At 31.9% G+C, this 15,838-nt stretch overlaps 1 protein-coding gene across 1 annotated transcript in view; it reads right to left on the reverse strand.

Moving 5' to 3' along the window:
• LOC124374994 (DNA polymerase alpha subunit B-like) overlaps positions 1-15,838 on the reverse strand; it is a 66,057-nt gene extending 50,219 nt beyond the window's left edge. Inside the window, exons 1-3 of the mRNA XM_046833129.1 lie at positions 15,534-15,838; positions 9,287-9,518; positions 7,913-7,958 (exon numbers count right to left, since the gene is read on the reverse strand). Of these exons, the coding sequence (XP_046689085.1) occupies positions 7,913-7,958; positions 9,287-9,518; positions 15,534-15,609 (354 nt within the window). The 5' untranslated portion in view covers positions 15,610-15,838. The remainder of the gene's footprint in view (positions 1-7,912; positions 7,959-9,286; positions 9,519-15,533) is intronic.

Raw genomic sequence — 15,838 nt, forward strand, 5'->3', positions numbered from 1 at the left:
CACTTACAACTTCCTTGTTTCTATCTCTAACAACTGTAATATTTTTTTACAAACTGGTTTTAATTTTATTTATTTCTGTTTTAATTCATTGCCATGTTGATTTTGAAATGTTGCAAGAATTATTAATCTTTTGATCAAAGTATTGCTTTTTTTCAATATATATAGCATTTTTCAATTCCTTTTTCATTTCTTTAACTTTTGATTTTAATTTTATATCCTTAAGTATCCTACATTTTTTTTCTAAGTCTATCAATTTACACTGCTTGTATTTAATTTCATCAGTTATCCATTTACTTTTGTGATTTTCTTTTTTGGTGACTATCAATTTAGGAAAATGTACTTCAAAATTATAACTATTACTTTTTGAACACACCTCATATATCTTTATGTAATTTTTTATTTCAGTTCTGGAGTAGGAGATATAAAATTTGCACACATTAAAACAGCCACCATCATGAAATGTCTTATTATGATGGGTAATGAAATCACTATGAAATCTACCTAAAAATTATTTTTATTAACGATGTAACCTTAGAGTACAAAATATCAGTTTGTAAATTACTGTTATTGGAATATTTTTTCTGGAAAGTTATGTTTTTAGTTATTTTTATTACACAAGTTGTATAATTAGAATAGAATAGATTTATTGTAAACAACTCAGGCTTTACCCAACGCTATATCCAAACATGTATTGGGACAGAAATATCAAAGTCTTATTTATTTGCAATAAACACATTTCCTTCTAATAGCCAAGAGAGATTAATAAGTTATTGAACAAAATTATACACTTCACTTCTACGTAAACACATTAAATTTTAATAAATAGTTAAAACAATATCTGACAATAAAAACAATATTTATCTAAATTAGCTATTGAATTAAAACGTTAAACAAAAACTTTCAATTTGTATTAACACTGTATTTGAATGTTTGAAAACAAGGCTAAAAAACGGAGTAATGATTTTGTAACTTTTTATGGAAGCATATTGTCTGATTCTTCTTACTGATCCGTATTTGCATCTATAGATTTAAATTTATTTTGTAATAAATAAAAACTAGGTGTAATAAAAACAATGATTTTTATTTTTTGGTATGTAGAGATTTTTAATTAAAACAGATGAAGACGATGAGGATAATTTGATTCTCATGAAATTTAACATGACAATTTTTTATGAATATACTACCAATCCATCCAAAATACAACAAATATCCACTGATTGCAACACCAGGTAGTGCTGACAATAACTGTGTTACCAACCATGAAATAACTCATCTCTACATTACGGTAGCAGGCAACTCTCATCTTTGTTGTAATGTGTTAGAAGCAACTCTCATCTTTGTTGCAATGTGTTAGAAATCTAACACTAACCATAACTTAACGATATTAATTTGAAAAATACAGTCAGATACAAATACCTCTTTTACATATAATACTTTAAATTCCTCAGTAAAATATAATCTGCTATCAAGAAACTAAAACCCCATTTAGTTTGTAGGATTAAGGGTATTAGACCACTTTTTCTGTTAAATGTTTAGCTCCCATCTTTTTGTCATTGTTCAGTTAGAATTTACTGAAAACAGATTTGGGTTCCATCTGGAAAACTGCAGTATATTAGGAGTTTATGTGAGTGCCGAAGGCCGAGTAGTCTAAGACATTGGACTTTGAGTCTGAGTTACAGATAGCGCAGGTTCGAATCCTGTCTGTGACCACTGCACTTTTTATCAGTATCATCGACCTTGTACTGTATTAACTCTCTCCCCTTATTCTGTTTGATAAGATCCTCGCACAGGCCAGTGGCCCATGAGGACGGGCAGAATAAGGCATAAGAGGAGATCAGCTACTCCTTAAAAAAAAAAAAATGTTCACTGATTCCAAAATTTAATAAACTGCTGAACTTTAATTTTCTAATTTTAAACCAATTTCTTTAGTTAGTGTTGTGCAAAATATATTTTAAAAATTGTGTAAATTTTTCTTTAAAAGAGTTTTTAATCTTATCTCTCCATTCTAGTGTAACATTTTTACATTGTTCACCTGCCACAAAACTAGTCATGTTTCTTAGCAGTGCCTGCCTAACCCTGGTTAAGATAAAGCCTAATTTCTATCAGTGATGTGACAAGTTCCACTTTTATCTCTGTTTGAAAAAGCTTCAGATATTTCCATTTTATCCTGACCTTATTTACTGGATTAAATCAAAATTTTACGAAGAGCATTCAAAGTAAGAATTGGTGAAATGTCTTTTGAACTTTCTTGTAAGATCTGTCTCAATGCTTCACTTTAACATTTCTGTATATTTTACTGTTCACCGAATCTTCATACCTATATGCTGATGATTTTAAAATATCTCTACAAACCACCAAGGTTACAGACCATTCAGTATTCAAATGAGCAATCAGAATGTTTGTAATGTGGGCCAGAATCAACCACGTCTCTGAACCTCAGAAAAAATGTAGTTACTTTAATTTGTAAAATATTATTAGTTTTGATATTAGATTGAGAGCAGTACAACCAAGTGAGTGTACATTTCAAAAGATCGTCATGTCATCATACTTTCTACAACTGGTCTCTGAACACGTAATCATAATTAGTGTTCAAAAATTAGGATGAAAAGCTAACCATACAAATTTCAGTATAAGGTGAAGAATTTATCAGCTGACATGAATCTTCTTTAATGTATCACCTACTTTTTCGATTATAAAAATTTGTTTATCATACTTTGCAGTTCTTTGGTCCAAAATCATCTTGAATACACTACTATTATCTGGAGCAGAGAATAAATGAAACTGTAATTTATTAAATGCTTTGGAAAATTGAGTTTTGATGGTTACTAATTTGGTAAATTTTCTACAGAACATGAAATGACATCTAAACTATGACTTTGAGACTGCTTCTCACACTCTGCTTATATAAAGTAAAACCTCAATTTTTAACTATTGAATGGTTGGATTTTAAATCTATTTGGAGCATTTGATTACTTGAGTGTTCGCTGGGCCGGCTTAAGCTACTCTGCCGCTAAAGACCACCAACTAGATCGCTCTCCCCCTCTTTCTTAACAGAAACACAATAACAAAAACAGAACTTCTTCCTTGTCTTGTTTACGTAAAATTTATCCATCAGGATTTTGTTAGTGTATTTTATACCAAGTATAAACTTAATAAACAAAAACAACAATTACTAAAATTGTGTAATTAAGTTGAAAAAAAAGATTTATTTCCAAGTTTACCCAGGACAAAGATTGGGAATGAGGATATAGCAATGACACGGCAATATGGTTCGTGTCAAGACATAAAACATTCAATTCACAACTACATCCAACCACAGTGTGATTACGCACCTCCACCCTACGCACAATACCTGACTGTTGTCACTGTCACGTAGAGGATGCAGGTCTCATACTTTAGTAAAGTTAACGCATAACTTAACATGGTGTTACCCTGGCATGACACATGATCTGATTGAAATTGAGTTTCAAAATAATACAATCTCGTCTTATCACAAATTTTGCTCTTTGAAAAAGTACAGTAAAATATACGGATTTTATGTTATTTTTCATCTTTTTGCTACCCCCAAAACTGCCGCCTAGTTTGCCTAATGGATGCACAACCCCTGAATGTTCAACTGGTCTCATCCATTTGCCAGAGGGAAAATTAGTGAGATCTAATTATAACAAAATTAGTTAACATTTCATTAGTAATGTAACAATGATTCTTAAGTTGGTTCAATAAAGAAAGGCATTTTTAAATGTGCATTTAAATATACCATGTGTAGGGCCGTACTCAGCTTTGGTGGCGCCTAGAAAAGATTTTGACCGGGCCCTTTCATGTCCCGCCACTGCACCCCCGTTCGTCCGTCGACATGGCCTTTTCAAATAAACGTGTGGCGAGGTCCAATCCGGACCCCATTAAAATTGTCTGAAAAATCCAGTCTGAGCACAGGCCTGACCATGTGGTTACCTCCTTTTAATGCTGGTTATGGTATACAAGATAATTGTATTCAATTAGGTTAGGTGGAGTGTTTCTTTACAACTACATATGTTACATTTATAATGAGAATGGAGCATAACATCAAATCATAATATATTCATCAAATGCATTCACACTACAAAGTGAATAAAGACTAATAAAAACTCTTAAGTTATGTTAATTTAATATGACAATTCAGATTTCCTAAATATCATTCATATCATATCTAATTTTTATCTCAGAAGAATTCAAGAAGTCCTCCCTAAGTTTTACGTAACTATTTTATTATAATAATAACCATTTCATTGATATCACAACATTAAGTTTTGTAATAATACATATAATAAATACGTCAGCACAAGACAGCAGTGTCTGATCAATCTCTTTTTAAATAATAGCTTGCCAATATTTTGTGGAATTCTCTTCCAATGACAGCCATCCCTGGTTTGTGACTATACTTAAAGATATAAACCTGAAGCAATCAGATAAGGCAGGTCCAGCTAATGTACTATGGTTACGCCACTAACAGAAGAATGCAAATGTAGATGTAAGATATTTAATGCATTTTTTTAAATATGTTCTGTATTTATTAAGTCTGTGTTTATTTAAATACAAAAAAATTCTTTTATATTAGTTTGGATGTAGTACTTGCACACATTTGATATTACGTTAAGTTTTTGAAGAAAGGACCACACAGTCCTTCTACTTTTGGCTGAATAAAGTCTTTAGCCCTTCTTCTGAAGTTTGTAAAGAAAGTTGTAGATTCTGCTTATTAATACTACTTTAAATAACGTTAAAGATTTTTCAACTAGCCAGTTCAAAAGATCAGTTTTTAGGATGTTTACTTTTTGCCATTTTATTTATTTTTTTGTTAATAACATTGTATTTTTATACATTTTTTAACTATTATAATGAGTTAATTCTAAGTGTTGCTTGCAATCAACTTGAATTTTAGATGCAAGAGCCTATTGAGTGGTACAATATAAAAATATGTACTTTGTAAAACTGCCTGTATCTATTTCTCACCTTTGTTTTGTTTTATTTAAATGTGTATCTATTTAATTGCATGTCTATGCATTTACACATTGTAACATTACTGAAAAAGATATATTTAATTTAATTGAACTTTGTTTTTAATTAATTCTTTTAACAGAGCTTTCATTTTTACCTTGTTTTTTTTAAATTATAATAAACTAATATTAAGCTATTTCATATAGTCCTATGTACGTTTTAATGGTTTTATGATGACAACTGTCATCATATGTATTTCTTATTTGTAAATTTACTGTAATCTTATCTATTTTTGTTTAACTTAAAAATTATAATCTAATGATAGTCTTGAATCAATAAAATTACTGGTAGACTTGTTGAATGATTTTTATAAAACATGACAAATATAGGATATGCTATAAATTCTTACATGTCTTAACATTTCATTTAGGAATGTAAAAATGGCCGAATTGTGGGGACGTTTTAAAACAAGTTTACTCCTAGAACTAAAACTAATAAATATAGGTGATTTATCTTTTACTCATTAAGACAAATAATTAATCCACATACAAAAATGATATTTCATGAATATCTGTACTGGGTCCTATAGATGCAAGTATGTTCATATTTCAAATTATTGTCCCAGTTATCAACTTTTTCTTAAAAGTTAAGATCATAACTTCTAGCTATATACTCTATGCTATTATATAACAATCTAATGGCATCTGTGTGTGTGTGTTTTATGGACATTCTTAGGACCGCTGGTTAACATACAATAAGTCTATGCCTACTTCAAAAATCCCTTTGGGCTATGCCTCACTGGTCTCTAAAGTTGCACTACAGAAAAAAATGTTATTTATTGAAAAAGCTTGTTAAAAGTAATCAGTTATTAAGTCTGTGAAATCGTCAGATTCCAGATGCTGCACAAAGAGGAAAGTGAACAAGAGTTAAACTCATCATTTACAATTATAATTTGGAAAGCAAAGAGTACCGGTAACAGTAACAAAACTTCTATTTCTACTTTTTATGGAATTGCTGTTTATTGGGTTAAAAATATACTTTTAACTGTATGTTTTAGCAAATATTAAGAAAGTAGTGCTTGACCAGTACTGCAATGGAGATATCAAAGACAAAGTTACTAACTTTAACTTTTTACAGAACGGTTTTTTCCAACCACCGGTAAGGAGAAATCATTTTCAACAAAAACAGTGAATGAACTACAACAAGAAAATGAATTTCTAAAAGAAGGAAATTGTGAGTTACTTTGAGCAGTACTTCAAGAAACATGAATTTAGAAATTAAACAGTATTGCAATTTTATCAGAAATCTGAATTGTACTGGGTATTCAAAATAATGCTGAACATATCCAAGTTGTGCATATTGTACTCTCCAGTAATAAAGATTGTCCCAAATCAATAATAGTTCCAACTACAATCCAAAACTATCGAGGAAAAGTAGCTAACACAATTTAATTTGAAGAAATTTTTGACTACAAATGAAGTGAATTCACATCTACCCATCGATAAAATTTATATAGCCGAACATGTGTCACCTTATACTGCTAGAGACCAAACAGTTTGCTAGGAACAATGGATAGAAGTTTGTCATGGGGATCATGGACAACTCCAGTTTTCCAAAACAACATTTAAATTAAGTAGTTTTAAGGCATGTGTTATTGTTTATTTGCTTTTGTTGTTTATTCACAAATAATATTATTTTTGTTTTCTTTTTACAAAACTAAGAATTATTGCAGATTAACCTAGTTGAATTCAAAGAATGTGATTAATTATATTGAATTTAACTCTTGCACAAATAAGAGTAATTCAATTTTATACCTAAATTTAAATATAATAGTTTTAATACAAATTTTCATTAATTTTTAGTATTGCTATTTAAAATTGCTAAAATTATTCCCATTCCAAAAATCTGGAATATTGAAAGTTAAAATTCATTCCATCCGATATTTCTAATGGGTACCATATCTAAGACTTTTTAAAAGGTGATTAAACAAAGGGTCTTAAGTGTTCTGGATTCAAATAATTTGATCTCGGTGAATAAATTGGTTTTAGAGAAAACCAGGGCAGATCTGGAGCTTCATTTGCTTTCACTTCACACATCCACTCATGTTTAAAACAAGGGTGGAAGGTTTTAGGTGTGTTCCTGGCTCTTGCCAAGGCTTTCGACACTGTTAGCAAACCTGAACCATTTTGGTTCCAGAATTACCTGGGCAATGTGTGCGTCTAGAAGGTGTGTGCAATGACGACATGGACATTTACTACAGCGTTTGCTAGGGAATGACCCTTGTGCCATGTCTTTTTAATATATATGTTAACGACCTGTGTAATATGGCAATCTATGGTAATTATATTTGTTTTTGCAGATGTCACGCAAATAAAGAATTGACCCGTGCTTGAAACTACATGATACTGCATGAGTATGGGGGGAGAGTGGCAACCGATTGTAGTAACTGTGAACCTTTGACACAAAATAATGCTGTGAAATACTTTTATTATTTCAGGTGTGATACTTGTCTGTAGTCTGAAATGCCACAAGTGTACACAGTACTTTACTGTGTGTCTGCAACGACTTATTTTTGCGGTACTTCAACTAAGAACTATGATTTGTATTAAACAAATCAATCCTTAGGACTGTTTAACTAGTCCTAGTACAGTCAGTACTACAGTAAAGGGTCCTGCTGTGATGTGGTGCAACTGCAGCAGCTACGAATAGGATCACAGTAATAAAGAACGCAATGCTCTGTATTACACTTGGTGTTGGCTGGCATGCATGTGAGTACACTTTACTCTGAACTAAACGTGATGTAACTGTACCATCTATATAGAGCCAGACTAGCTTATAGTGTACAGGTACAAGGTATTCACTTGAACCAGAAGTGCTAGAAAATTAAGTGTGAAGTAAGGGATAACTACTAGCAAGTACTAAAATAAAAGCAACCACTTACCTTAGGAGTGATGTTTTCAAGTCGATTCCAGTTTTCAACTGCAGGTCTGAATTTTTTTTAGTTATGGAATAACATTTTATAATTAGAACTCAAATACAGAATTTACTTAGGATTATTAGGATGTATTAAACTTAATTCTGAACAACCACAAATTTACTTCTTCAACCAGAAGCTACTGGTTAATTGGCTTACGGATTTGGGAGGGGAGGCAACAGAGAATGTTATTGCGTTCAATTACATACAGGAATTTTTTTTACTTAAAGCCCTTGTTTGTTGTACCGACCTAGGCCTGTTACTTTACTTATTTTCAGTACTACTGTACAGGGAGCAAGGTTTGTGTATTTATGTATGTACTTATGTGTGTGTTTTTGTATGCTATATATGTGATTAAAACTTATCAGCAATGTAGGTTGACCTATCTTTTTTCAACGACTCGTACCCACGCACAGGCTTGCCTATGTGGGTACTTTTTTCCTGTCTTTTAAGAAATTGGTTATGTTTTAATCGTATTTTTAAAATTATTACAATATATATTAATCTATTATGGAATTGTAATTTATTTGGAAATAAATAAGGTTTTTGAATTGCATTGAATTGAAACATGACCAAAGTATAAAAACATGCAATTAACATTTTTCACATATACATTAATTAAGGGAAATGCCATCTATTTACAGAGACAGTGACATTTACATCAAAAGTTAATTGGCTGGAAATAAGTTCAGTGATAAACAACATTTAATAGCCTTATTAAATATAATTGTATATTAGACTAAACTTATTTCGAATTTTTTTATGTACACCTGTGTCAATTAGGATTTTTCAATTACAGCCAAATTTATTTTTAACAAATCAAATTTCATAAACCACATCAAATTTGACAGTTTACAAACTAATATATAATGTATGTGAGCACACACATATCCAATCCGTAATTATCTGGCATTTCATTAGTGCTGATTTAAAGAGTGCACTTCTATGTTTAAAAACATGTCCACAAAGTGTAAATAGAAAATAAAACTGTATCTTGTGAATAAAAATAGATTTTCTGGCAAGTGTGCAAGTTCCCTCAAGATTTTTAAATATAGCCTTTATTCTTAGATGTATAATAATGTAAGTTAACAAGGATTAGACATAGTACATCTGTTTCCATGGAGAAATTTGGAATTTAATTTAGTTTGATTTATTTAGTTTATTCTATTTTGTGAATGCTTTAGTAATTTATTTAATACTTTGTTCATTACATTTTTACATATAGAAGGTTATACTATACAATTAATTTTAAGGTAACAATCGGTAAAGATGTTTCACATCCAAAACAGAAAGTATATAAATAAATAAGCTGCCTTATCTCCTAAAAATTGTAAAGGATACTTTTTGCTGCTTGTTGGAGTTTTGTTATATATGGTCAATGGAGTAGTTGACGGCCGAGAACCAGGTGTATTTGTAGAGCCGTTTTTGCTTTTATTGGCAAATTCTTTCCGTTCCATAGTTGAAAGGGTCTCAATGGTTGGGGCTTCCCCTTCCAAATTGGTAACACTGTAAGCCATCCATGTCTCCACAAATGCGTCCTCATCAATATTGTGAAGAACACATATTTCCACACCTATAAAAAAATAATCAAACTCAATGATCAAGCTAGTTTCTTAAATCTATAGACTAAGTAAATGGTACCATGGTGAATTTGTAATAAAAAATTTAAGGTACTAAACTCCATTGTTTAATATTATATACAGGGTGATTCATGAAGTTCTCCCCCCACTTCTACAGCACATTGTACTAGTAAAAATAATGAAAAAATGTTATATAAATATATAAACATAGGTCCGAAAACGCTTCGTTAGCGACTTACAGCTAGCGAAAGATTTCGCCTGAATTCCTGGGTAAAGAGTAAAATAAAGCCATACTGAACTTTTGGAAAGGTTAATTAAGTAAGAAATATCGTGGATTCTTATGTATTTTTACCTGATAAAGCTAATAAAATAGGTTTCAGAACTGTACCTGTAGTAGTTTTTGAGGGATTCAGGGTTAAATGCAAAAAATTGGGGCACGAAACAATGTTTTTTTTAAGTTTGATGTACAATAACCTTGTTAAATTGGTAATAAATACATAAAATCAACAAACATTAATTGTAGAGAATTTAATTCTGAGAAAATTGATATAATCAAAGTCTAAAATAAAACAGAAATAAGTACCAAAAAATCGATTTTATTCAGTATAATACATTACTAGTTTTAAGCAAAATTAATCAGGTTGGGCCAACCGTACGCACCTTTTTGTAATAGATGTTCGAAAATGAGGCCATCATTATCAATACATTTTGCAGCACGTTTGTGTATTGCTTTTGTTGCGTTTCTTAATTTTTCAGGACTTCCCTGTATCTGCACAGCCGAATCCATAATACGGGCAATTAATTCATCACGAGAATTCACTTTTGTCTTGTATACAATGTCTTTCATCCATTCCCAGATGCAATAATCCAATGGAGATAGATCTGGTGATCTTGGTGGCCAAGGGTGAGGCCCTCCACGCAGTACCGCATTTCCCTATAGGCCCACTAGGCCCAGGCCTAGGGCGCAAAATTTTAGGGGGCGCATAAATTTTAAAGTACACAAAAGAAAAAAGTTGCGGCGGTGGGTGGTGTTGGCACTCGGCGGGGCGGGTGGCCAAGGTCAACTAGGTCCGGGGTGCGACGTTGACTCATTCATTGGTTCATTGCTTTTATTTATTCAAAACACTCCTATATATATATATATATATATATATATATATATATATATATATATATATATATATATACTATTGTAATTATCTTTCATCAAAATTATGTAATTAAGAAATTTACTGGATTTCTACATCAGTGTAATCAGAGTCCTCTGGGGGAGGGGCGCTCTTTGGTCTGTAGGCCTAGGGGCGCCGAATTTGTAAATGCGGCCCTGCCTCCACGACCAATCCAGTGTCCAGGAAATTGATGATTTAAGTAAGCAGAAACGGCACGTGAAAAGTGGGGAGGTGCTCCGTCATGCTGGAAGTACAAATTTTGTCTGAGATGTAAAGGAACATTCTCTAACAGCTGCGGCAACTCTTCTTGAAGGAAATGCAAATAGAACTCAGCATTTAGGCGTCCAGGTAATATGAAAGGTCCAATCAGCCGATTGTGCAAAAGGCCACACCAGACATTGACGCTAAATCGGTGTTGAAACTTCTGTTCCACTACCTCATGTGGATTTTCTTCTGCCCATGAGTGTTCATTGTGCAAGTTATTGACACCATCCCGAGTGAATTGTGCCTCATCCGTAAACAAAATACGCTTGTAGAGTTGATTATTAATATTCAAAAAGTTGCAAAACTCCAAGCGAAGCAGACCATCCCCTAGCTGTAGATGTCGAACCTTTTATTTATGAAACGGATATAAAATTTGTTTCGGTAAAATAAGTGACCTCCACATCGTTGACTGCGAAACTCCTATCCGCCTAGAAATACGTCGTGTACTTACACCTGGACTGCGATGAACAGCATTAATAACAATATCATCATCAAGTTGGACAGCTCGTTCATAATTGGCCCTAGTACTTGGTAGTGATCCTGTTTCCCGAAGAGTACGAAAAGTTCCTGAAATTGTTTTGGTATCTGGAATCCTCCTATTAGGGTAACGTAGTTCATATTCTTCTACAGCAGCTCTAGCATTACCATTACAGTAACCCAAAATAAAAACCATATCAGCGTATTCCTCTGATGTAAATAAGTAAGGCATTTTTTTCGCTGAATAAACAATCGAATTATAACTCACAGAAAAATTGCATTTAATAACACGATTCACAGAACCCGATCTCCTGCTGTAGCTTGCAAAACACCACTAATACACAGTTCTAACGTAACAGTACAGAATACCATTGTTGATCAGCTGTTATTCGTGCGTTACCAACTTAGAAATTAATAAAACAAAAAACTGCATTTCGATGATTAGTAAACAATAATGGGAAAATGTTTGCTTCATTTATTTTCGAACATTTGATGTAAATTTTTATTTAAAAAAAAAAATACAACGTAATAAAACATGATATTTTTATTTACAAACAAATTTATTTAACAGTTAATCTTGTTTTCTCAATTTATCTCATCATTAAGGAACAAACATTTTGTTTTTGTTTTATTTTAACTAAATACCGTACGGTATTTCTTTACAGCTAGTAATGTATTATACTGAATAAAATCGATTTTTTGGTACTTATTTCTGTTTTATTTTAGACTTTGATTATATCAATTTTCTCAGAATTAAATTCTCTACAATTAATGTTTGTTGATTTTATGTATTTATTCCCAATTTAACAAAGTTATTGTACATCAAACTTAAAAAAACATTGTTTCGTGCCCCAATTTTTTGCATTTAACCCTGAATCCCTCAAAAACTACTACAGGTACAGTTCTGAAACCTATTTTATTAGCTTTATCAGGTAAAAATACATAAGAATCCACGATATTTCTTACTTAATTAACCTTTCCAAAAGTTCAGTATGGCTTTATTTTACTCTTTACCCAGGAATTCAGGCGAAATCTTTCGCTAGCTGTAACTCGCTAACGAAGCGTTTTCGGACCTATGTTTATATAACATTTTTTCATTATTTTTACTAGTACAATGTGCTGTAGAAGGGGGGGGAGAGAACTTCATGAATCACCCTGTATATATGTTTACATGTCCAGTGCAATGTATTTTTGGAGTAGTATTCAACAATGGATAGTTAAAGAAAACATCGAAGGAAGTGTCGCTAAATTTCAATCAACAGCTAATTAAAGTAAACAGCGTAGTAGATAGTATGAAGTGTATAAGCTAAGACAAATGATCACTGATTGTGTAGTCTGAGATGTCCAAACTTTGGATCTGAGTTCCAAATCCTGTCTGTTAAGGTAGCACTTGTTATCAGTACAATCACCCTTGTACTGTATCAACTCTCCCCTTACTGTTTGATAAGATCCTCCCACAAACCAGTGGTCCATGAGGACATACATGGAATGAGGCTTAAAAATTAGTGGTGGACTGAAGAACTTCACAGTTTTATGGATGGTGAGACTTTCAATGTTACTGCCTCAAGTATATAGATGGCCTCAACTTCCATTACAATCCCTGGTTGGGTTCATGTTCAGTTCAAATCAAGTGACACCCAACAAGAATACAAGCAACAAAAGGAAAGTGGACATTCAGTTCCAAGCTGATTGTCATGTTCCAGAGCATACCATTCCTGTGATATATAGCTACCTTGAAACTCATGATGTTCGCAAATTACGTCATGATACTGTAACATCGTAGCTGTAGCTTTAACTCATCAATGTTAGTTAATCTGTGAAACAGGAGCAGTTAATAGACACTGAAGAACAAATCCCTAAGATCTATAGAACTAGAGATAACAACCTAAAAGTAAGTGTGGGAGTTATATTTAAACACTCAAATGATGATTGGAATATCCGTGTTATGTGTTAAGTGGTTTACATACAATTGTAAGACAGTATTCATTATAGCCCCTAAATATGTATGTAATAATGTTACCTCTTTATATAGTTGAAAAGGTTTCATATTACTCTAAAAAGTTGCTATTTCACTTTAACCGTAACCCAGGAATATTCGTTTGAAAACAAACACTCTAATAATACAATAATAGTGAGGTGTTGAACTATTTCTATAACTTTAAATGAGTGTGGGTAAGAGTCTCCATTAGAGTTAGTGTGAAATTGTTATTCGTCTTTTTTACAAAAACATTGGATCCTGGGAAATGTGCCAACCCCCTCAGCCTATCACCAATAATGTCAAATATAACCTACCTTGTCATCATCTATAATAATAATTTCTGATCATGATCAACAATTCATTAAAATCGTAATATAATCAAGCTACAGTAAGCATACATTTCAAAACAACAGTCGATTTAAAACTTAATGCATAACGTAATATTCTAAATCTAACAAAAAATTTCAATCTTTAATGTTTAATTTTAAAAACTAATTTTTAATGATTATGCAATAAGTAATTATCTGAATTGCTTTAAGTCATTAATTAGGCGGTTAAGAAGGCCTACCTGCAATACTTTACTATACAAAGAAAACAACAGATATTGATGATAAAATACCTGTTTCATAAGGGGAAAAGGGGAGATAAGCAGCCTACATTCATTATTCGGTTGTTTTTGTTGAATTGTTCGACATATTATCCAACTTCGATATGAAAAAAATCGTACACAATAAAAGTTATAATAAATTACCGTAACAGGAAAAATCTCGTTTATTACAATTTAAAAAACATGAATTTAACACTAACATAACAAAACCAACTAAGGCCAAGACTTACACATCAAAGAAACCTTACAATATTTATAACTTGCCCAACTTGATAGCAATGAGTAACAGCTTTTGTGAAATGGAGCAAAGAATTCTCCCCATGAGTTGCCAGGAGCCAAACATACATGTTGAAAACACTTAAACTAATCTCGTCACTTGTGAGAAATATCTTACATATTTTCCTCATATTCATCGCCATTTTTAGTCTCAAAATATTAGTTACTTTTTGCTATTTATTGTTTACATTAAAACTACTATAAGTAATAAGGTGAAATAATATATGCTAAGTTAAATAAATTGTAATACAGATTATGCCTTCAGATAAAAACATCGAACAATTTATTAAAAACAACCAAATAACACGTGTAGGCCGCTTATTAAAGTCTAGCCAAGGAAAAAATATTTGATATTTATCTGTTGCATATTTTCTGGAATTGTAGATTTTATTATTTATCACTTAAAACAAAAATAAAGATACAAATTATACAGAGGCCTTTAAGCGTGTTTAGAAGTTCCAAAATATTAGGATGTGACTTTACAAGCCAACATGAATATTAGCAAATATGTTATTATGATCAAATATCCTACAACTTTTAATATTCATTTATCTAGGTGTTTGTAGCCTACATAAAATTTATTGCTTCAGAACCACTTACAGAACGGTTAGATAAAACTGAATGATACATTAAGTTTGGCATGTCTTTCTGGAAATGTACAAAAATGTAATTATTGTAGCCTAGGCTCCATAATTACGTTCTCAGTGGTGAGTAATTATTAATGGTGCTGTCACAGCCCACATTAATGGCCAGAGGTATTTCTGATCATACCTTCTGGAATATGTATTCATTATTCTACGTCTGATTATAAATGCCTCTAACTACAGGATGGGATGCAACAGAACGATGCTGCTCCGATGGAAAAACAATCAAAAACTAGTTAGCCTCTATCAAAAAAACATATTAACATAAAATTGGTGCTAATGGCACCGTGCAGTCTGGATTGCTCAACACCTAAAAGGGTTAATGTATAGTTAATATATTTTTGTACCGTTTTTGTGATCATGTAAATATGTCGCATGCAAGTGTGGTGGTGGTGGTCGTGGTAGCAGGAGTTAAGTATTTGGATGTGTCCTGGATTTTACTCTAATATAAATTAGTAAAATTTAAATGTTACAGAGTGCCAAGCCTAGTCAGTGTTTCTAAATAGACATGCATATGTTTAAAATACTACGTTTTGGAAATCAGTAACTCAATTAACTCTATTCTTATAAATATATTAAAATTATGAACTTACATTTATCAAGGATACTGTCCGATAATTCAATACCCAAATCTAGAAACTGTGACTTGATACCTTCCCGAATATCCATTGTACCAGAGTGACACAGGTTATTACTGTGTTTCAAAACTTAATTACAATTCCATTAAATAAATTACGATCTATAATAACACTGTTAATACTAAACTTTAAAATACATGTATAAATGTTCTAAATCTAATACAATTGAAATATAAAGACAAGTCGGTGAGAATTGTAAGAAGAGAAATCACAAGATGAAGTTGGCCTGTCAGAAGACTGGTTCTCTTCCCGCCAAAACA

Source organism: Homalodisca vitripennis, chromosome 1 (genome assembly GCF_021130785.1).
Source record: "Homalodisca vitripennis isolate AUS2020 chromosome 1, UT_GWSS_2.1, whole genome shotgun sequence".
Classification (NCBI taxonomy): Eukaryota; Metazoa; Arthropoda; class Insecta; order Hemiptera; family Cicadellidae; genus Homalodisca; species Homalodisca vitripennis.